We start from the raw sequence: 22455 nt of genomic DNA, 5'->3' as shown, positions 1-22455 counted from the left end.
TCAGAGGGCGGCTCCCAGCACGTGGAGGAGTGGGACTCAAGAGCAAAGCAATTGCAGCTCACTACACTTGTTACTAGTGTCCTGAGCAGGAAGAGGGGCGAGTGGAGCCGCTGGTGGGGGGATTAAAAAACACTCCAGCCCAAGCAACAACAACAACAACAACAACAAAAACCCAACAACCAAAAAAAACAAAAAACCAACAACCCAGCCCCACACACACGCAGCCAGCCAGCCGGCCGAGCGAGGCAGCTCCTTACCGAAGGGAAAGCCAAAGCCATGAGCAATCAATACCAAGAAGAGAGCTGCTCTGAGAGGCCTGAATGTAAAAGTAAATCTCCAACTTTGCTCTCCTCCTACTGCATAGACAGCATCCTGGGCAGGAGGAGCCCCTGTAAAATGAGATTGCTAGGAGCTGCTCAGAGCCTGCCTTCTCTGTCTAACAGGACAGAACAGGACAAGGCCGTGCAAGGTAAGCAACAAACGGCGGGTTGCAAGCAAAATCAGCTGGAAAAAAAGAAAAGTAAAAGTGCGGCTGGGAGGGAAGGGGAGGGGGGAGACCCAAAGAAGCAGCTCTATAGGCCTGTTAACTGCAAAGCCATTCAGCGCTCTAACCCCTGCTGGATCGCTCCCAATCTCGCTCGCTCGTTTTCGATCGCTCTGTCTCACACCGGGAGCATGTAGTTTGGTCATAAAAGTAATATATTTATAGCGATCGGCTTATGTAAGCGAGAGGTCAGAAATAGCAGTTGCTGTTGGGATTAGCTCACCCCCTTCCAGCGTGTGGACAGGGGCTCTCTGAGCGGCGGAGACCCTGTATTCTGGGGCTCTGAGAGTGTTCCGCAGAGGGGGAGCATTGCCATTGGCTTGGGCGGATTTGGTTTAACGCGATCGGATCTTCAGTTCCGATTATTCTTCTTTATTATTAATTTGATTTTACTAAAGCTTAGACCAGAGTAAACTCCTCACATTGCATGGTACCGGGCTGGAACTGCTGGAAAACTGCGGCTTCCTTTTGCGCTGTTCTTAGCCTGATAGTTCATCGTTCTTGTTGGGGATTTACCATTCGTGGCAAAAGTGAACACTATTATATTCGTACCCTAGCTAAAGCGGATTCAATATTTGTCAATAGTTTTATTTATTGAGACTCAATATCGTTAAAGAAAAGCTGGACGGGGTGTGTGTGTGGAAATCCTGCCTATTTGTTGTGTAAAACATTTCTCTGATCTCCTGTATCAAGTTCATGCTTGCTTTTGAGCAAGAAGGGGACTTAATAATTCACAACCAAATCACATTTCCCATCTCTTTTCGCTTAGGGCAGTTTCTTCCCGCTCTAGGGCGGTTTAACCTCTGGGGAGATCGTTCACAGCAGCGGGTTTTCTTTCTCCTTGCCAAATAAACTTGCGATTTAGAATAATAGGCGTGTTTGACACGTAAAATATCCATTGAACACCGTTAGGGCAACGGAAACGAGACGAGCTAGAGCATCTCGGCCTTTGGGTTTTCCCCCCAGGTTCCCCAGGGCTATTTCAGACTCTGATGGCAGCACGAAGCCCTTGGGTTAAAAGGGAAATGTGTTCTGCAAAGGGGGGGGGGAATAAGCGGGCCGGGGAAGGGTTTGTTGAGCCCGTGCTACAGCCGGTGCCTGTTATCGGGCAGGGATGAGCGATGGTCGCTTTATGCCACCGGCTGCCCGCTGCAGGAGAGAAGCAGGCGGCTACACTGGGATGGACCGGTGGCAACTTTCTAGCCGGACTCCGGACGGGTGGGGAGCCGAAGGGGCCGGTGTGGTTTCAAGCTGACCATGGTGGGGGTCTCCCGCCGGCTGGGGACGGGGCTGGTGTCCCCGGGAGCCCCCCGGCTGGTGCCTTGCCCTGCTTTGCTGCCGCGGCTGCCCTGACCCAGTCTCTCTCTCTCTGTGCCCCGGCGGGCTGTGTGTGTCTGTCTCCCGGCAGGATCCCCCAAGGGGAGCCCCCCGTTCGAGCCCGCCGAGCTGCACCTGCCCCCCAAGCTGCGCCGCCTGTACGGGCCCGGAGGGGGCCGGCTACTGCCGGGGGCTGCCGGGCCGCGGGCGGAGCGGGCGGAGGGGGCCGCCGCCCAGTCCTGGGACACGCTGAAGATCAGCCAGGCGCCCCAGGTCAGCATCAGCCGCAGCAAGTCGTACCGGGAGAACGCGCCCTTCGCGCCCCCGCCGCCCGCCCTGGACGAGCTGGGGCGCCCCGAGGAGAGGCCGGGGCCGGCGGCCGCGGGGGTGCCCGAGGAGGAGGAGGAGGAGGACGAGGAGCTGCTGGAGGAGGAGGAGGACGAGGACGAGGAGCTGGAGGAGGAGGACGAGGAGGAGCTGCTGGGGGAGGCCGGCGGGGGGCTCCTGAAGGAGCCCAGGCGCGGCGCTGCTCCCGCCACGGGGCCCGACGGTGGGGAGCTGTCCCCCAAGGAGGAGCTGCTGCTGCACCCGGAGGACGCCGAGGGCAAGGACGGCGAGGACAGCGTGTGCCTGTCGGCGGGCAGCGACTCCGAGGAGGGGCTGCTCAAGAGGAAGCAGCGGCGCTACCGCACCACCTTCACCAGCTACCAGTTGGAGGAACTGGAGAGGGCCTTCCAGAAAACCCACTACCCAGATGTCTTCACCAGGTACAGGCTGGGGGAGGAGGGTTGATGATCGCAGCCTGCCCGGCTGGGCACAGGGCCCTTCCCACCCCGCAGATCAGCTGCCACAGCTCCCCTGTGCTCAGAGGCAATTCCTGGGGCTGGCTGGCTGATTGGAGAAGACGCCTTAGCGTTTCTTTCTCACACCCACCCCTGAGTTTCTCTGCTGGCCACAATCACCAGGAGTTTCCTCTTGGTCTCACCCAGGCCTTTCCTGAATCCCCCTTGGATCAGCTGGGAAGAGTTTTCTCTCTCCCTCCCCCACCTTTAATCAGCTTTAGAGGCAATCTCTAGTGTAGAAATCGCTGCTCTGCTAGTGGCACAGGAAAGGAGAGAAACTTCTGCGATTAGTTTGTCTTCACTGCAGAGCCAGTTGGCCACAGGCAGGTAGTATCTGTCCCGCTCCTAGCTAAACCACATAATGTTCTATTTTTATCCTATGCTTTGATCCTTCTTCAGATCTACCAACAAGCTTGCTGGGTATCAATTACGCTTTTCCCAGTGCAAGCTGGAACCCTACCCTGTCCAGGGAAGTCCTGTAAAAAAAAGATCAAAGTATTCCAGCTTTGGGTTCTTAGAATATTTAACTAGATAATAGCTCCGCTAAAATACTGTGTGTAATATGTTTAACCTCTGCATATGGATATGTGTAGAGAGATACAAACTTAGATCGGAGTCAGAGAGGGGTGGGGGTGGGGGTGGGGGTGATATTCTCGTACACATAGTAGGGTCTGTTGTTGTTGCTTATACACTTTATCTACAGCTCATTTACTATCCTTGCCCAGAAACACAGAGAGGAATTTTCGAATAGGAATTAAGTGTATCTTGTGTTTGTTTACAGTTCTGACGGGCCCTTTCCCATTCTCCTCCTTTTCACACACACTACTCCATTCTCCTTGCCCAGAAACTCGTTTGATTTACGCTTTTCCCCTCTTCCCCTGAATAGTGAAGTCAGATCCTGAGGAGATAGTGTCAGACGGAGAGAGAAAAAAAAAGGCGAGAGTAATCTCTATAGAACGTTAAAAACACAATCATACCCCCATTTTCATAGATGAGCTATACTACACTCACCGGTGTAACTAAAAGAAGGAAAATCAATCCTCTTTTTGAACAACTAAAGCAATGCGGCGTGGAAACGCTTAACTGTGGTACCCGGGGTGCACTTATGCTCTGCTGCAGCTAACAGATTTCTGCTGCCTCCAGACAGCAACGAAACTCTTTCCCCAGAAGACACAATTTATAACACCTTTAACAGTCCAAGGCCTTCCATGCGGTTTTGCGCTGCCTGAATACTGCAGAGCTGCGCTCCAGAACGGGTAGCTTAGCTACAATATCCTGGAGGAAAACGGGAAAAAATCCAACAGGCCTTTTTTTGCTGTTGTTGTTGTTGCTTCTGCGGTTCCTGAGCCTTTTCTCTGGCTGGGTATTAAAACAGAAAGCTTCCAGCCGGCTCGGAGACTTGAGTTAAAATGTCAGGCGCTTGTTGTGTAGCGAAAGGGAAGGCGGCTCGAGTTTGGCTTCCCTCGGGCTCGAGGCTTTGAAAGTTGCAGGTGAGGCTGAGGGGTCTGAAAGAAAGCAGCCTCTTTGCAGCCCAGGGTCCCTTGGCCAGCCCAGCTCTTTCTTTTTAGCGGAGGGAGATCCAATTATGCTCTGAGCTCTCATATTTTAGGTAAACAGATTATGAGCAGTTTTATAACATCTTAATGGTTTCCGATTTGCCTTAATTATTGCAATAATAACTGCAATGAAGGGGTAGGGTTTCAGCTAAATTGATTCCCCCTGTGATGTGTAGAGTTTGCGGTGGGCATTGGAAACACCAAGCGTTTAGTGGGTTTGAAACTAATTAGTTTTTAAGGCACACACTGAACTCTAAATCCCAGGCACAGCTCGAACGTGACGGACGAAGATAATTGCGGAATGGCCTGACCCGGGGGTGACTTCGCCCCCTTTGCTCTCTAGCATCTCCTGATCGCTTGCGGAGGGGAAACGTGTAATAAGCCTTTTCCCTACTTTGCTACACGGGCTGCGGGTGTTGCAAGCAGACGGGGTGTGAGCACTGGGAGCCAAATTGTGCGCAGACTTCAGCCTGCGCGGAGTTTTGTGGAGCAGACTGTGGCTCCGGGTATTGGGCTAGAGCTGCCCCTGGATACGCCCCTGGTAGGGCTCCATGGGCCGTGTGGTGGGTGCCCTGAATTTGTGCTCAGACCAGGCACACGGCAGGGGGCTCGATCCTGCTCCCATTCATGTGCCCCCCGCCCGGCCGGGATCTGGGGACGGGGCAGAGCTGCCCTAGCTGCTCTGCGCCCCCGCGGGGAGTCTCACGGCGCGGTGTGTCTGTGTGCTTGTTTCCCTCTCAGGGAGGAGCTGGCCATGCGGCTGGATCTGACCGAAGCCCGAGTGCAGGTGAGTCCGGGCGAGAGCTGGGTCGGGTGAATAGGGGCCTGCGCGGTCTCCCCACCCAGCGGAGAGCCGGTGGATGCCCGCGGGGCCCTGGCCAGCCAAGCCCAGCAGCGGCCGCTGGGACTGGACTCACTCAGCCCTGCGCGGGTGGGTTGGAAACCATCCCTGTTGCCTTTGCCGATCCTGCGGGGTGTTCTCCAGAGGCACGCTGGGGAGGGGAGGGCGTGGGGGCTGGCCCCTGGGGTCAGTGTGGTGGGTAGGGGAAAGACCGGAGGCAGCTAATCCCCACTCCTCCCACCAAACCCCCAACCGACCCCAATAATCAGCAGGCGAAACCCAGTTGGATTAAAATCGCCCGGCCACGCGGGGTTTTGGTTGTTAGACAAACCCGCTCTGCTCCAAGCAGGTATTTGGCCGTGATTAAATCTCCAATCGGGCTTCATAAAAGCCCACTTAGTGCTAGAACAAACAGGGCCATTTGAAGGCGAAATGTTGTTTGATTTCCTCTCCGCCTGCACAAGGGGCTGGCTAATGCTATTTGATTTCCCATTTTTGATAGCAATAAGCCCGCATTGATCTAATAGTGAGTGAGTGCAATGCTATTAAAGGTGTTTGCAGCCCCATACCAGAGTGCATTTCCTAACCCAAGTCTCATAACCAAAGAGACGATAAACATTGGGATGCCCTGATTGCCAACAGAAAACAGATGTCTCTGGGTCTGAAGCTGAGCAAATCACTTTACAGTTAAAATCAGGCGCTGATAAAGCATAATAAATTCCATATGGCTCATTTAATACACAACAGCTTCTTGCATTAGAGGGGCTAATGATGAGATTTGTCCCCTCCTTTCTGTTGACACATTTCTCCATTGTCAAACAGAGATGTGACAGCAAATCAGTATTTTCAGCTCAGGGGAACAAGTCGTGGGAAAGTTAAATAACTTTTAAAAAGAAAGACACCCCCTTTCTCTCTTCTCCTATTCACTGGAGAAGATGTAATTAAGGGAATATGAATTATGAGAGTCCCTTCATTTACCTTTTGGGTGTACTCAGACTTATTAATTCAATAATAGGGAATTGCAGTGGGGACAGCTTGCTAATTGAGTTTTAGTTGGGAGAGACGATCCGCTTGTAGAAGATTTTGGCTTCCTTTAAGGACATCATGTCTCTTCATACGTACGTCTACACATAGCATCGTTGCCTTTATTCGTTTAGCTGCAGTAGAGATGGGGTTTCATAATGTTCTGCCAAACGTGAGCTATATTTAAAGGTGAAAATTCAACCCCCACCGCTCCACAAAATTAACAGATTATGTCTTTTTCAAAGGCTCTCCTTTAATGTGTGATATTTATACTTTGATATTAAGCGAACATTTTCCGTTCAAATGTGGTGTTTTATTAATCTCTTCTGTTTCAAAGAACAAGCACATTTTGATTAACGAATGTTTAGGGTGAGATTGCAATTCCGTGGCTGGCTAACAAAGTCATGTAAACTAAATCCTAAGAGTACAGCTGGGACATGCATATTATTCCTTCAATAGCTTCGCGATTTTTTTTTAAATATTACATTTTACTTGCAGTCACGATTTTGTATTGCTTTTAATCTTTAAAAACCTGAATGAGCCTAAAATGATACCATTTGTAAATATTAACTTCAGTGAAAGATACCATGCAGATCTTAGTGTGGGTGTGTGTATAGATCACATCATAAAAATAATTTAGTTCTAGTGGGAATTAATTTTTAGAACATTTGACTACAGCAGTAATGTTTCAGTTAAAATGTCCATAAAAGAAAGCATTATTGTATGCTGCCAAAACCACCACCATGCTGTCAAGTATTTAAATTAAAACGTTTTACTCTCCACTCAAACCAGTAGGATTCCTCTGGAAAATGGATGCATGTTAGCTGAAAAAGAAACTTCCGAATATTGTACATGTTTTCAGAGAATCATTATACTGTGTGTTAAATGTTACGTATATTCAGAGTATTCAGTACACACGTGTGTGCTTATTTATGCCTGTGAAACGTAAACCCGGAGATGAGGTATTATTTATATACTATATAGCATAAGTAACCATATTAAGGATAAAAGGCTTAACGGGTCAGCTCCACCCTAGCCTCATACTTTCTTCCAAAGAGGCAATCACTTTACCAGCAGGGTAAATATATAAACCAGGAGAAGGTGATAAAAACGCTTCCATGAAAGGTAACCATGCACGCCCACTTCAGGGGTTGTTTAATCCTGTCCTAATGTGCGAGTTATTTGACCAACCCGGGCCATTTATTACTCCATGTAATAACAACAAAGGTCCCCCCCCCTCCAAATGTTACCTAGATCAACTGCCATTTGTAGTCTAAAATCCTATCCAGTTCTGACTTCCTGCCTGCTGAGGGTTTGGGGTAGAAATGCTCGAGACCTGTCCGGAAAATGTATCATGTCTGCTGGGCAAAACATTTGGAGACGAGGCCAGAAATATTAAAACCAATTTTCTTTTGGATTTCAGGTATGGTTCCAGAACCGTAGGGCTAAATGGCGGAAGAGGGAAAAGGCTGGGGCTCAGACACACACCCCAGGTTTGCCTTTCCCTGGTCCCCTGTCAGCAACTCACCCACTCAGTCCATACCTTGATGCTAGTCCTTTCCCTCCTCATCACCCAGCTCTAGACTCCGCTTGGACTGCTGCTGCAGCAGCTGCTGCTGCCGCCTTCCCTAGTCTACCTCCTCCACCTGGTTCTGCAACTTTGCCACCAAGTGGGACTCCGCTAGGCCTCAGCACTTTCCTGGGCGCAGCTGTATTCCGGCATCCAGCCTTCATCAGCCCTGCATTTGGCAGGTAACACGTTCAGCGTTTACCATTTGCAAATGCGGTGTATAGTATAACCAGTACAGGGGGTGGAGGCTGGGGAGGAGAAAGTGTGTGCCATGAAACATGGCTTTCGGGAGCCACGGCTGCCTACTGCAATCCAACTTGTGTGCAATTAACGCAGTTCTCTTGCCTGGATTAGTTAGGCACCTCTTAGTTGAATTTACACTACAGATTATTCATGGGGAGGAAGGACAAATGAGGGGAAATGGCAGAATTCCAAGCACTTGACGTCTGCATGCTACAACCCGACTCATTAATGTACAGTGCTCCGAGTCTCAGGTGGAGGTTAATGTTACTAGAACTGTCTTGAAAGAAAGTTTTCGAAGAGTTGCTATGATGTGAGGCTTGGTGGCAGTGGGTCAAGAAGGAAAGGTAACTTCTCACCCTGAGCTGGTCTCCCTCAAGTGACTTGGTGACAATGATGCTTCCCCGGTAGAGCTGGATGAATAATTTGTAGCGTGTCATTTGATTAATTTTGCCTCTTTTGCTGTTCACAAATTGTCCTCGAGCAGCCTATCGTTTTCTTGAACGTATTAGTTATTTAAAACCATTCACAGAATTATAACCACTCTGGGTTGGTAGATCTCTCGCAGGCAGTTCATTGTGGATTATTTGATATTCGAAATTCGAGCTGTGTTGGTTAGTGTTGATTGGACGCACAGGTCACATGTTACGCTTCGGTTCCCTGACTAGATGAGGGTAACGCTTAGAATCAGATTGTCACCATGAATATTCACATCTACTAATTCAAAATCTGCTCTCTGGAAATATTCTCTTATATTTGGTTGACATTCACGGTTTCCACAAACATTCCTGCCCCTCGCATCACTCGCTAGAGTATTTGTAGCAAGGGAACACAACACCGGTGAAGCTTTCAATAATTAGTAGGACTCGTCGTAAAAAATATTTTGGAGTATTTGCCCGGGTCTATTTCTCAGTGTGTTTTATACCTAAATCTACTAGTCGTGTAAGACACTGAAATAAAAGAAACGATTCACGTATATTATAGCTTCCTTTATTTAAATGAAAACCAAATGATGAACTAAAAAGTCTGTAGTTAATCACACAGACAGAGAAACAATAGAAGGATTTATTAAGTTGGAGAGAGAAGTGAAAATAAAACTGAATGTAACTGCAATGATCTCTGTTTAGGAGAACAAAGAAATAATAGATTCATCCAACTGAGCAGCCACTTTAACAAAATCGTCGGGAGGAAAATAAAAAAAATCTAAGTAAAATTAGTTTCTTAGTCTAAACCAATACAATTAAACAGTTTATGCATCAAATTGTAGTCAGTGACTCAATTTACCTAATGGAACAAGTGATGTTACAGTGCTGTCACGCCCCCTGCTTAGAGCGATGATTTCACAGTTTATCACTTCTCTTGTAGCATTAGTGCAGTCCTTCTACGTCCCCCCCCCCCCCCCAGACAACAAATTGAAAAGTGAATTGTAAAAGCTTACTAACTCAGCCTGGATAATGGGCTATAAGATTAAAATAGGCATGACAGAGCAAATTCACATCCACCTTGAAATGTAGCGTTTCAGTATGTATTAGGTGATTTAAAACTGTTAAATTTAACAAGTTCACCACAACAGGGATTGCCTCCCACTAATCAAACCTATCATTGTTTTGATATATATAGTATCGCTAGATTTTACCAGTAGAATTAGGGATTCTGAAGAATGTAAAAGCTTGTGTTAAACTGAGCAGTAATTGACCTTTTAAAAGGAATGTGTTCCATTCTTGCCAATGTTAATACTTAATATCTGCATCAAAGACTCAGAAAGAAAACAAAATCGCGGCAGCCAATATGGGAGCTTAGCATGCTAGGGCTTAGTATGTAGACCCTGATGCCTTCAAGGAACACAGTTCAATTCCTAGCCGTGATGATGTCAATAATCACATCCTTGGTTAATGGAGAGTCTGTACATCTTGATGTGCCAGTCAAGGGGGTCACTTGCACTCTTCAGAGTGACTGCTCTGGTGAGAGAAGTAAGAAAAACTAGAGGGAAGGCATTTAAAAGATTGTGTCATTGAGCCTGGATGCTAGGTTGCTGGATAATAATTGGCATTCCACTGTGAGGAAATCAACAGGAATGCCACTTCCTGCTGGTATGGGCATCAGTGCTGAGGAACGGTTAAGACACTTTGGGCATCAGGACTGTAGAACCTTTAAAAGAGGAAGATGATTGTGGAGGGGGGGAAGGGGAAAGGCAGAAATCCACTGGGGGAAGAGAGGAATAGTATAATGGAAGAGTTTAACGTGTGCAGCGTTTCTATTTTAAATGATAGCTAAGGAGAAAACAATCCCCCCAAGCGTTTCATTTTGGAATTCCTCTCCCTATTAAGTGTAAATCACAGTATCAACTGCTCCTGACAGTGTGCTCTAGTGTGAGCGGCTGTCACCAGCAAATCTGAGAGAATTAGACTCGCTTTTTTTTTTAATCTTTTGACTGCCAGTGTTGAGATTTTTTTTCAGCGTCTTTGTCTTTTCTACATTAGTGATAATACTTCGCTGCTTAGCTCTGACATGAACTCAGAACTCTTAGTGGAAGCGAACAGAGAAGGGGGGGGGGGGAAGGAACAGATATGACAACGCTGGTCACCTTATTCTGACAAAACAACAGCAACAGACACACGCACATAAGCTGCCTTGGTTTTGACCAAAATGTTTACTTTACTTGCAGGCTCTTTTCCACTATGGCTCCCCTGACTAGTGCTTCCACTGCTGCTGCCCTACTGAGACAGCCCACTCCTGCCGTGGAAAGTGCAGTGCAATCAAGTGGGCTATCAGATCCAGCAACAGCTGCAGCAGACAGACGGGCTTCTAGCATAGCAGCTCTGAGGCTGAAAGCAAAAGAACACGCAGCTCAGCTCACACAGCTCAATATTATCCCTGGAAACAGCACAGGGAAAGAGGTGTGCTAAAATAAATAAATAAATACAGGTCACCTCAGCTAGTACGAATCAAGACCAAATGGAAAAAGAGGACCAGCGATTAAGACATTGGATAGGTTCTCGGGTTAGGAACTTGAAGAAAGCAAGCATCAGCACTCACATGAGTGAACCAACATTTACAAGCTCCTGAATGAGTAACTCCTTGGCTGGTACATTTTAAAACTGTACACTACATTAATTTCTTCATTGGTCATTAGACAAAAAGAGCTCCTAATAAGATATTATATTATATAGAATTAAAGTTACATCCCTCCCACCCCCCTTTTTTTTCTGGACATCTGGCTAAAAAAAAAAAAAAAATTGAAATAAAAAAAAAAACAACCTAAACTTCCCACACAGCTTCTTAAAATAACATCTTAGGATGTTAAGTTGGTCTATCAGGAGCACTGGAGAACTATTTTACCTGTTATTGTAGCCAGCTGCATATTCTCAACCAAGGATGCTGCCAGTGCAGAATGAAAGTGAATTTGATGCTGTAAGATAACCAGTGCACTTAAAGGAAAGGGGTATATCTTTTTCTTGTTATATTCTTTAACACTACACCAACCAAGGTTTTTATATCAAACCAAAGGGAAATACACTGCTAGAATATGGACTGTTTAAGTCACTAAACTGTGATTATTGATTCTGTACATACCATTGTTATAAAAAAGAACAGAGCTTTGTATATTTGAAATGTTATAAAACAATTGCACTCAGTGTAGTGTTGTAAAAGTTTGTCATTCTGTAGATTCTTACTGTGTTGTAGATATAATAGGGTTCCTAGACAAATATTTATGTACAACCCCTTTATTTAACTTATTAACTGTAGCGGTTTCCGAAACTCTAAAAAGGCAATGGTACAGTACTTTTGTGTAATGTCGTTATTGTTAACACTTTTCCTTGCTATTAAGTGGAGAAGTGCCACACTCAGAAAATAAAATATATATATATATATAAATATATATATGTTTAACAAAAAGAATTGTAAAGGATACATTGAAGTATATGGCATTTAATAGCGTCATTGGAAACAACCATGGAAATACCAGCGGTGTAACAAATAGGGGCTATTATAACTGTCTAATAGATTGTTACCCTCAAAACTGCTGTAGGAGGAAGCTGCGATCCCTGTCTTTAGTACGGGTTTTTTTTATTGTTTTAAGTCAACAAAATAGGAATTTCTTTTAAAAGATTGAACGTAGAATATGTTTCTAATACGTCTGCCCTAAAAATCCAAACAATTTGAAACTCGCTGAGAAGCAGAACCCTCCTACAGTCATTCGTGGCAGGGTCCAGCATGTGTGTATCTATTGTATATATTAAATGTCATACAGACTTCAAGTCGGCCCCACGTGCTTTCAGGGCAACACTGATTTAGCCGAAGGGGAGTAGGCAAAGTGAGGGCTTGTGGAAGCAGCAGGGAGACACCAGTGCTCGAGGCCTTGCAGCTCAGGGGAACTGTTGGAAGTCAAACTTGTAGAACCTCTTGGCGAAGATGGTTGTAGCTTTGTGGTAAACGCAGTTATTCCTCTACCTGGCCAGCTTCACGTACTGCAGTCTGACAAGGCCTAGCCCCATGTAGGTGCGAGCCAGAGAGGGCGGTGAGACTGGAGAGGAGTTTCAATCTGGGCCTTTACACAGGGGTGCGTGTGTGTGTGTGTGGGGGGGGGGTGTCTGTGAGTAGGGCGTTGGCACGATGTGTCCTGATTTCTGCACTGATCCGGTCGGTCCCTGCGGGTCTGGTTTGGATGCTTCCCAGGGAAGGGCTTGGGGGGGGGGTTACTCCCGCTGGCACTGGCGGGGAGCCAGGCTGTTCGGGGACGGGGGCACCAGCAGCAGGGGAAATGCGCCGCTAAAGGTGCCCTGAGAGGTGCCCAGCGCTAGTCCCGGCTCGCACCCGGCCCCAGCGGGGGGAACAAGCCCGGGGAAGCCCGGCGGGGTCGGGGTTGGTGCTGATGACCCGTGGGCGGAAACGGGTGGCAGAGCCGCAATCCGGTTCTAGGCGTCGGGGGCACAATCCGGCGCCGCGCCCCAAGGGGGGCGGGAGGGCGGCGCAGCTGCCTCCCCGCGCGGTTTTGCCCGTGAGGGTGGCGAGGCGGGAAAGCCCGTCTCGTGTCCCCCAACCCCGGCGGCGCTGGCCTGCCGGTGCCCCGAGGCGCTGCGGGCTGGGGCCGCCCCTCCCTTGCTTTAGGCGCTGGCCGTTCGGGGCCCGGGCGCGGGGGGTTGGCTGCTCTCGGGCTGGGCGCGCCCCGCCGGCGGGTTTGAAGCCATCGCTTCTCCTTTGACCCTTCCCCGGAGCAGAAGCAAATCGCGTGAAATCCCCCCCCCCACGGCTCGCAGCCCGGGCCGGCCAATGGCCGCGCCTGGCCTTGTTTTACCAGCCTCCTAATCCCGGCTCCCTCGGATGCTGCAAACACGCCCGAGCCCAAGGCCCCCTATTCTTTCAGCGCGCTCCAGCTGGAGGGAAACTCATTCCGCGCCCCAGCTTCCCCCACGCCAGCGACCCCCTGACTTCCAGCGAGGCTCCCTGGTCAACATCTGACGGGGCGCGCCTGACAAACTCCCAGCAGCTTTTCAAAGCGGCAAAAGAAACCAATTTTCTTCTCCCTCCAAACCTCCCCCAGCGCTGAATGCTGGGGGCTGGAAAGAGCCACTGGAGCGTGCTTAGAGGATTTTATGAGATTTTCCAGAATGATTTAATCTAATTGTGAGCATTATTAATGAATGGCAACCCGCTTTGGCCCGAATATCTGGGAACGGTTCGCTACAATGCCAGGGGAGCCTGACCCTCCCTCCGCCCCCCACCCCCGGCTCAACCTCAAACAAGCCTCCCCCCATATAGATTTAACAATCGCCAAAGAAATATTGACGCTTGGATGTAGCGCTAGAGAGCCGGGACTCATGGCAACCCGATTCCCTCCCAGGGCCAAATCTCCCACCATCTGTTCTCACATTTAGAAGCCAACGAGAGTTCCCAACCCAGGGTTTCCCTCACACCCTGTTCCGCTCCAGGGCGGGCAAAACAAGAGGTTCCAGACTACTGCAACACGCAGCGACTCTAGCAGCCTGGGGGCACGGATACAAACCAGATACAAAGACAGCTCGGCGTAGTGAAAATTGCTGTGCAATGCATCCTGAGCGAAGGGCACGTTCTCCATCAGACACAACACGGGGCACATTTCATTTCTCCACCATCCAGAATTGGGGTTTGCATACATTTTTTGTTTTATAAGGAGACGGTTGCAGTGGGCCTTCTCCGGAGTAGAATTAAGAGGTGCAAACCCCAGAGGAAGGTAAATATTATTTATCTGATCCCCCCACCTCCCCCAGTTGTGTGTGGAGGTGATCACACACACACACACACACACACACACACACACGCCACTTTGACAGACCTGAATTGTTTGTTTTTATGAACAAGCTACAGTTCCCCCAAATAACTATACATTTCACTGACAGCATTATATATACACATATATATTTTAGAGTTTTCAAATAGGTGCAAAAATTATGGGAAAAATAACGTTTGTTCCTGGACGTTATTAACTGTACAGTTTGAAGTATACATTTTTACTGCAAAGAAAAGGGAATCATTATCAAGCCATTACGCATTAAGAAATGTCATTCAGTCATTTTTATTCTTTCTGCTGAAATCTTCGTAAAAGCCCGAATCATACTTCCACAAGCAGCAATTTTGCTAATCCAGGGGGTTATTACTCTGGGCCCTTATTAGGATCTATACTACTGGCAAGCAATCCTATAACGTTCTCAAAAGAAGTTTACCTCCGTGTTATAAAACCAGTAGTGGTATTTATACTGTGCAATAATTAGTGTATTACTTGAATCCACTAACAGGTTCATTTTATCTCTGCACAAAACCTCTGGTCTGCTTATAGAAAGCTTGTGCCTCCTTTGGCGCTGTTAAAGTGGTGACAGAGTGAATGAAGGCTGGTAGCACTTTCTCCTTTTGCCTTGCCTTAATTCCCATCTCTTTCTGCTCTCATCCAATTAGTGCAGTGTATTAAGCGGTTTATCATCTCATAGTCAGCTATTGAGAGAAACAAGGCGAACACTTTGCAATAGAGCCTGCTCTCCTTTGACACCCTCAGGTACTTACATATTCCACTGTGCTATGAATAATAGAGGAAGAATAGAGCACTAATTCCCTCATCAAAGAATGCCTTGTCTGCTGCTTTGCTCAACAACACCATTCTGATCAAAAGAAAAGCAATAAAGCTTAGCATAACAAAACGAAACCTACTTATTAGCTTAGTGGTTAAATTAATGCAGAGCCGCTGCTATTCAAAACCAAGGTTTGAAAACAGCCTCCAATAACCTGATAATGCTGCCTTCGGGATGAAGGAATTTTAATCTGAAATTTGAAGCTGGCACAGATGAGTTAATCTATTAAACTGCTATAAGGAGAATTCACCACGAACTGTTCAATTAAGAAATATTTAAGGTGCTCTACAGAAGATAGACAAATAGAGCAAAAGGGAAGATGGGCTGAAGTTTGGAATTAGCAAAGTGCATTTTGCAGTGAAAAAGGGAATTTTGGCACAGGACCAAATGGATTTGCCGTATGAATTTGTTTTTAATAACACATAAATGCCCTATGTGAAGTCTGGCTTCTTAGTTTATGTATCAACATTGCTCTCCCCAAACTGGAAACAAAAAAAAAAAAAAAAAAAAAGAGAAAAGAGAAAAGAGAAAAAAATATGTTTAACTGTAGTAGATTTGGGGGCTGCAGCAGGGAGAGGTACAAGGGAGAACATGGAATAATTCAGCCTAGATCAGTTTCAAAATACAAGCCTGTGAACTTCAACCTTTCTCAAATTATTTACAGCACTAAATCAACTATAGCCATTTCCTATATACATAGAATATTGACAAAAATATAGAAAGATGATTTTGCATTTCCCAGCCTTTCTCCAGGGCCAAAAATAGACAAATTGCTTAGGGCTTATTAGTAAGGAAAAAGGCAGTTGTTCCTTGCCAGGAATTCAACTCTGATCTGAGACGAAGCAAAAATTGCCTGAAATTGGGAAAAGCATTCACTTCCGATTCCCCATCTGATTGTGGCTGGCTACAGTTGCTGTAGAGGGGATTTTGTCTTTTCTGTGTCATAAAAACAGGGTTTAATCCTTCTTTTCTGTGTGATGGAAGTACAACTTTACTGGAGTTACAAAAATGGATACTATATATTGCTGCACTCTTCACAATTATTCCACAACCTTCATTTAATTTAAAACTCCCTAACCTAGTAAACTAACAGGCTATTCAACAATGATTATACAGAGACATACAAATGCTAGAGTAACCGTTTTATTTGTATATAATACTTACATGTCTTGAAGAATGTAATCCTTTTACTTTTCTAAAAATTCTACCCAGTCTCATTGGTCAAGTTAAATAATAATTTGACTGGATACAGTGAAAATCTCAAATATACAGGAAATTAAAAAAAAAGACAGGTTATTGATTATTGTATCTTTCAATGGTCTCTAACTTGATTGTTTCATTTAGACAGCAGACCTTATTTTAGACCCTACACCTGAGAAATTATCTGTTATAATGATCTGACTAAATATGCTGAATGAATGCACAAGTAGCACTGCTCGATGCATCCAGATGTATGGGATAACATTGACCCCAAACTGGTAACTGTTGACAAGCACACTCTCATTTACTTTAGTAGGACTACTTGTGCGAATAAAACTTGCAGGAGTTAGCCCCATGTACGAGAAAGCAAATGTATACTTAGACATACACAACATCACTAGCTACATAACAGTGTTACCCAGAGCATTCTCTGGTGAAATTTTATAAACAAATATGATATAAACACATACACTCAATCACACACAATGCCCTTTGATATCTAGTGGGTTTGTGCTGGTACTCTCACTATTTTCTAGATTCAAGCCTTTTTCTTAGTTTTCATTGAACCAAACTGACCTTTTAAAAGCTGAGATGCATATACCTCTGTAAATTGTACTGTGAATTTAAAGGAATGGACTCTAATACACTGCAATAAAACGCCCGCTGCTGGCCAGTGTCAGCTGATTTGGGCTGTGGGGCTGTAGGATTCCAGTGTAGATGTTCAGGCTCAGTAAGGAACACTGAGCTGTTCCCCGGGACCCTCTCCCCTGTTGTGTCCGGTATATACAACAGATCCAGTCAAATTTTCTTTCACTAGAAAACTTTTATTTTTTTCCGTCAAGCAGTATGACACTTTACATTTTATACTGTTACATATTTTTAAAAGCATTTTATAGTCTTGAATTAACAAATACATGACACTGTAAACTTAACATAGACTGTAATACTTATTGAAAAGTACAAACAACCTTAAATTTTTCCTCCTCCTACACAAAAGAACTAACCATTTTTATTATAATTTCTTGTCATTTCTGTTTGTCATTTTACTGGCAGTAAACAGGCAATAAGATTTGTTTATAAAACCATTAAAACTTTAGTATGGCCATAATCACTTTTATCACAAAACACTAACTTTTATTTTTTGGCTACACTGCATTGTACCCACATTTTTGTCAATGATTGTTTATATCATCTGATTTTTGTGTGGAATAAAGATAGATATCTGTGCGCTTGCTCCGTGTAGCTGGTGAGCTGACTGCATATTTATTTCTTTAGAATAGCAAGACTTTACTTATGTTTAAGTACAAAGAAAGTACATCTAAAACAGAAAAAAATATGGTTCTCTGTTTTTGGTAACTACAGGTTATAAAACTGCCATCCCTTGTTCAGTACCTTTATATATAAATCTTAAAAGTAAAGCCCCCTTCAGAAGAAGGTATTAGGACATTAGGAGGCTTTTAGGTTTAGTATTGTTTTTAATTGGTATGTTTACGATAGGAAAGTAGATAAACTATGAAAAGGCAAAACATTAGTGCTCCTACTGAGACCTCTACTAACCTCTTTTCCTGAGAGCACCTCTACTAAATACCCTGGAGCAAAGTCTAGGATCACTTACATTCCAGCAACTCTCACTGGGAATTATTCAATTAAAGCAGCAATTCCCCCACCCCCTTTTCCCTCATAGCTCTAGATACAACACAATATATATATATATACAAAATCAACTATTTAGGTGGTCCAGTAAATCACTATATTCTGTTTTTATCTTTACTTTTTTTTTCTCCATTGAAAAACCAAGCTGATTAAAACACATCTGTCTTTTATGTATGTTGAAATCAGAGTATTATTGTTTAAAATGGGAAAGCCAGAGGAGAAAAAAGATTATTGTTTCTGAAGGACAACAAACCTCTCTTCTCCCACCATTTTCACTTAATCATTGTCTTTCATTACTGGGATCTCCCACAGATTTTACTATACTGAAAGTCTGAAAGAGTTTGCTGAGGTTTACTTCAGAATAGCCACTCATGGACAGAAATTTGTCTACTGTGTTCTTCAACTTTCTGTAAACCTCTGTCTCATTTATGGTCAGCTTCCTCTTCATGCTTTCTAAAAACAAAAGAGAAGGATTAAAAGATCAAAAAGGGAAACACTTTTTCATTAATCTTTTAAAATAAGATAAGGTTAACTGCTGCCGGAGACACAAAACAAATTTTACTGCAATAGCTTCAGACTTTTTCTGTGTTCTCATCCCCCACTTACCTTTTCCAACACAATGTTTTACCCACATGTTTAGGAGGGATGTCAAAATTGTAACTCACAAAGACACTGAATCTAGTTCAACAAGGAATTAGTCAGACCATCTGTCATACCACAACTGAACTGGCGCAGCACCTCCTGTCAGTAACTGACAGGAAGTGCTGCTTGGCCAGAAATGCTGCCCAAGTGGAGGGAGAAAGTGGGGGTTGATTAGACACAACATCAGAGAAAACCAGGTGTGTGTTGTCATTGACAAATGATTATTAAAAAAACTGGGATCATGAAACTTATCACATAGAGTAGGCAGCATGTCTAGTGGTTGGAAAAGGGGATCAGGCATCTGGAGACCCAGCATGAAATTCTGGCCCTAGTGAAGTCAATGGATTTTTGCCATTGAAGTCAATGGCACCATGATTTCATCCCTTGTTCTTATTCCTATCTGTATCACTGAAATACCTTGGTCTGGTCTACCTCTCTGTTCCCAGGTCTCCTCATCTGGAAAATGGGAATATTAATACTTATCTATCATTGTAATGCACTTCAAGATCTTTGATGAAAGGCATTAAGTGCACACTATTAACAAAGGAGGAACTCCTCATGACCGCAACTTCCTACCCTAACATGTAAGTAAGATGAGCCTATTGTCTTGGACAATAGGCCTTATTTGGAAGACATCAGATTCTCTTGATGTACCAATGAATAGGCCATTCCAAAGTATTTGGTTGGCATGATATCTCTGACAAAACACATAATATTTGTTTTTTAAACACTTCATGAATTCAGTGGCAAAGCCACTTTCTTTTTTAAATTTAGTTTTATAACAATATAGAAAAAATAAACAAGCCCCCTTATCTTTGAGTGCCTTATCAAAATGACAAACATAATCTAAGAGTAAAATCAGCAGATATTCCACATGCCAACAATAAAACATCTGGTAAAGATCAAGTCCAACAATGCTCCTCTTTCCAAACCGGTTCCAATCATACCCCTCCCTCTTCATAAGCCCAGGTAAATAGATAAGCCTCATAGTGTGCTTGGAAGGTCAACCAATTCAGACATTTTTGGACTAGTGGACACGCAGGAAGTGGTTCCAAAGTTGAGGGTCCCTCCCTCTTTTATACTGGAGGAGCTCCAGCTGAAGCCCCTCTGCCGATCAAAACGGTGACAGTACAGCACAGGGAGATACGCAATCTCTCGAAGCAGCTCTCAAGACATTTTGGCATAGCATAAGCATGTATCCTGCAAGTGTCCCACACAGTTTTCCTATTACACATTATTCTTGACCTGCTACAACCTGTCTCATTCCTTGCTGTCCTCTGAGCAGAGACTGAAGCATTTCATTACATTATTTATATTACAAAAATGCCCCAAAGTACATATTCCATGTAAAAAACCGTAAGAATAACAATTCTTTCTTAACTAGTCAGTACTACACTTTGTGGTTTGTTAGAATAACATAAATCTTTAGGGCAGTGAGCATTTCCCAGGAGCAATGAGAGCCACATGTTTTTTGGGACTCGGTGACTTTTCCAGTCCACCCATGTAGGGTCAGGCTAAAAAAATTAAGGTGGAGAGATGAACACATCCCATTGATCTAGCTTGTGTCCTATCCCTGGGAATGAAGAAGGACCCATATACTGTATGAGGACCTGGGAGAAAAACATTAGATAGGAGGGACAGAAAGTACTGGGGGAAAACAATCACAAATCTGGAATTTTATAAACATGTTATAAAACATCTTTGACCTTTGCAAGATTTTTCAAGGTAAGTTCACTACCTAATAATTTGATACAATATACTTAGCTTCAGGTATTATTGTTGGTTCCTCAATTCATACACTTAGCGTTTCACATTTATTTACTCAGCAACTTCCACTGAAGCCAATCTTTGCACATATTAATGCAAATTTCTTTTGTTTTAAAATTATGATAGTTAAACAGGATTAAAAGTGTACATCAGATTTTAGGTACTTTACAAACAACTCTAATGAGGAAGGGTTTGGTCTCCAAAGGATTACATTTATGCTTAATTTTAAGTATGTGAGAATTTACGTGCCCAACTTTACCCACACGTATAAGTGTTTGCAGGATCAGATCCTAAGTCATTAATATATGGCGTCTACTTGAATATAACATAGCTGAATTACTATTTGTCACTATTCAGTCAATAATCAAATTACTTTTTTCTACTGGTAAAAGATAACTTAAAATTCAGCCTAAAGAGAATGAAAAACCAGATTAAAGATTCTGTATTTTAATCAGATTTGAGTCACTATAGCATAAAACACATGTAATTAACCTGGAAACACTTTAAATATTGGGTCTAATTAAACATAACTGTGAAAAGATGCATTAAATCCTGTAGTAACTCAGTATATTGTCAAACAAAAATTAAACTAACCATAATCCTCAAGACACTAAGCAGTTCATATATTGCTAAAGTGTAAGAGATATTAAAGGATTTTATTTGCAACTGCTCATGTCCTGGCAAAACTGAGGAAACTTGTGCTTACTGTACCAACAACTGTATCATGAAGTGTCTAAACTTGAAGTTCAAAATTAGGCTAAAATAGTTTTAAAGCTTCACAGAGCCCAGGAGAGACCAAGGTGAAGTGTATCAATGTACAGAAACAGCTGCTACATATGGAAAGAGCAGGAAGACACATTAATCAGGAAAAGAACAACTAAACTGAAACAATAAAGCAATGCTGAAGTGAAGAACAAAAAACAGACACACACATCACTCAAAATCTGTCTCAAGCCATTCCACTAGCAGAGTTTCTAGCTTTTGTTCACTAGATCTAAACATTCATTGTTCACGGTAACCCTTCTGAAAATTTACATTAATTACTTTAAAGAGATTGCTAGATGGAATTTTTTTTTTTAAGGCAGAAGGGAAACGTGGAATGGGAAAGGAGAAATAAAAGTGGCTGCATTAAATTAGTGGGCGGATAATTTTAAGTCTTAATTATAAAATACGTTATACCGCTAAATTCAGACTGCAGTTCTATCTGCAGTACAGCAATACTATGCATTTGAATGACACAAGTGCATCTGATGACTGGGGAGAACAGATTTAAAGAACTGTAGTAATACAGTGCAGGGGAAGATGAGAGAGGACACAGCTCCTGATGTGTTTACCTCCTCTGCTGATGGGATATTGACTTTTCCCACCAGGTTGGTTAGAAAGGGGACTATTTACGCTGCCACACAGCAGAGTAAGAATGACAACCAGCATCACTCTGTGCTCCTCTTAGTAAAAGACAACTGTGACCACCGTATATCACACAGTCAGTCAATACTTTCAAGTTACCATACCATCCAACTTAAAGATGCATATAAAAGCTCACATTTTCTTCCTAAATGAGAATTTAATCAATAAAGAACTTAAGGCCCTCTGAGAACAAAGCTATAAACATCTAATGGAATTGCTTTTCAACACTCGGGCACAAGTATGAAAATAGTTTAATACCTAATACTATCACTTATTTTTTATCTTAATGTCCATACACAATGGCAAGTTTTCATTTACAATTGTTAATATTTGCGAAAATTTAATATAAATGAATATAATGTACAAAAAGCGTCAGTGTTTTATATAACGATAAAGGAAGAAATTTAAAGTTTTTAAAATAGATTTTAAAAATGGAAATTAAGATGTGATTTTGATCTTGCAAAACAAAACTCAGATATCATAATCCCTAAAGTAATGTAATTACTCTTGATAAATATTTCAGAACCAAACTCCTTTGCCAAACATGTAGGGAGAAAATCAACTGCCCCATTCCTCATAATACAGAATGATCTTTTACTGATCCACACTATTAGACAGAAGTTCCTATAAAACCTTCCATGTGTTCCTCCTCTTCTCCCTCCACTTTTCTTTTTAACTGAGTGAAGAATGCTCTTCTTTTTGAAGAGGTATCTGAATCTTATCTACCCCATAGTTGTGTGGATGGATGAAGCA

General features: G+C 44.0%; 2 protein-coding genes across 2 annotated transcripts in view; one reads left to right on the top strand and one right to left on the bottom strand.

Moving 5' to 3' along the window:
• Window positions 1-245: 245 nt before the first annotated feature.
• LOC112118059 (homeobox protein ARX) lies at window positions 246-11146 on the top strand. The gene is made up of 5 exons (XM_024216258.3): window positions 246-469; window positions 1953-2628; window positions 5001-5046; window positions 7547-7875; window positions 10599-11146. Exons 1-5 carry the CDS (start codon window positions 277-279, stop codon window positions 10837-10839), a joined length of 1485 nt encoding a protein of 494 aa, XP_024072026.2. The 5' UTR covers window positions 246-276; the 3' UTR covers window positions 10840-11146.
• A 5925-nt stretch (window positions 11147-17071) lies between these two features.
• LOC112118062 (DNA polymerase alpha catalytic subunit) overlaps window positions 17072-22455 on the bottom strand; it is a 349709-nt gene continuing 344325 nt past the window's right edge. The window contains exon 37 of the mRNA XM_026648867.1: window positions 17072-18339. Coding sequence (XP_026504652.1) covers window positions 18167-18339 — 173 coding nt within the window. The 3' untranslated portion in view covers window positions 17072-18166. The remainder of the gene's footprint in view (window positions 18340-22455) is intronic.

Source organism: Terrapene carolina, unplaced genomic scaffold, assembly GCF_002925995.2.
Source record: "Terrapene carolina triunguis isolate 2854851 unplaced genomic scaffold, T_m_triunguis-2.0 Scaffold22, whole genome shotgun sequence".
Taxonomy (NCBI): domain Eukaryota; kingdom Metazoa; phylum Chordata; order Testudines; family Emydidae; genus Terrapene; species Terrapene triunguis.
The sequence above is the reverse complement of the archived record's forward strand: the minus strand, read 5'-3'. Positions and strand labels throughout refer to the sequence as shown.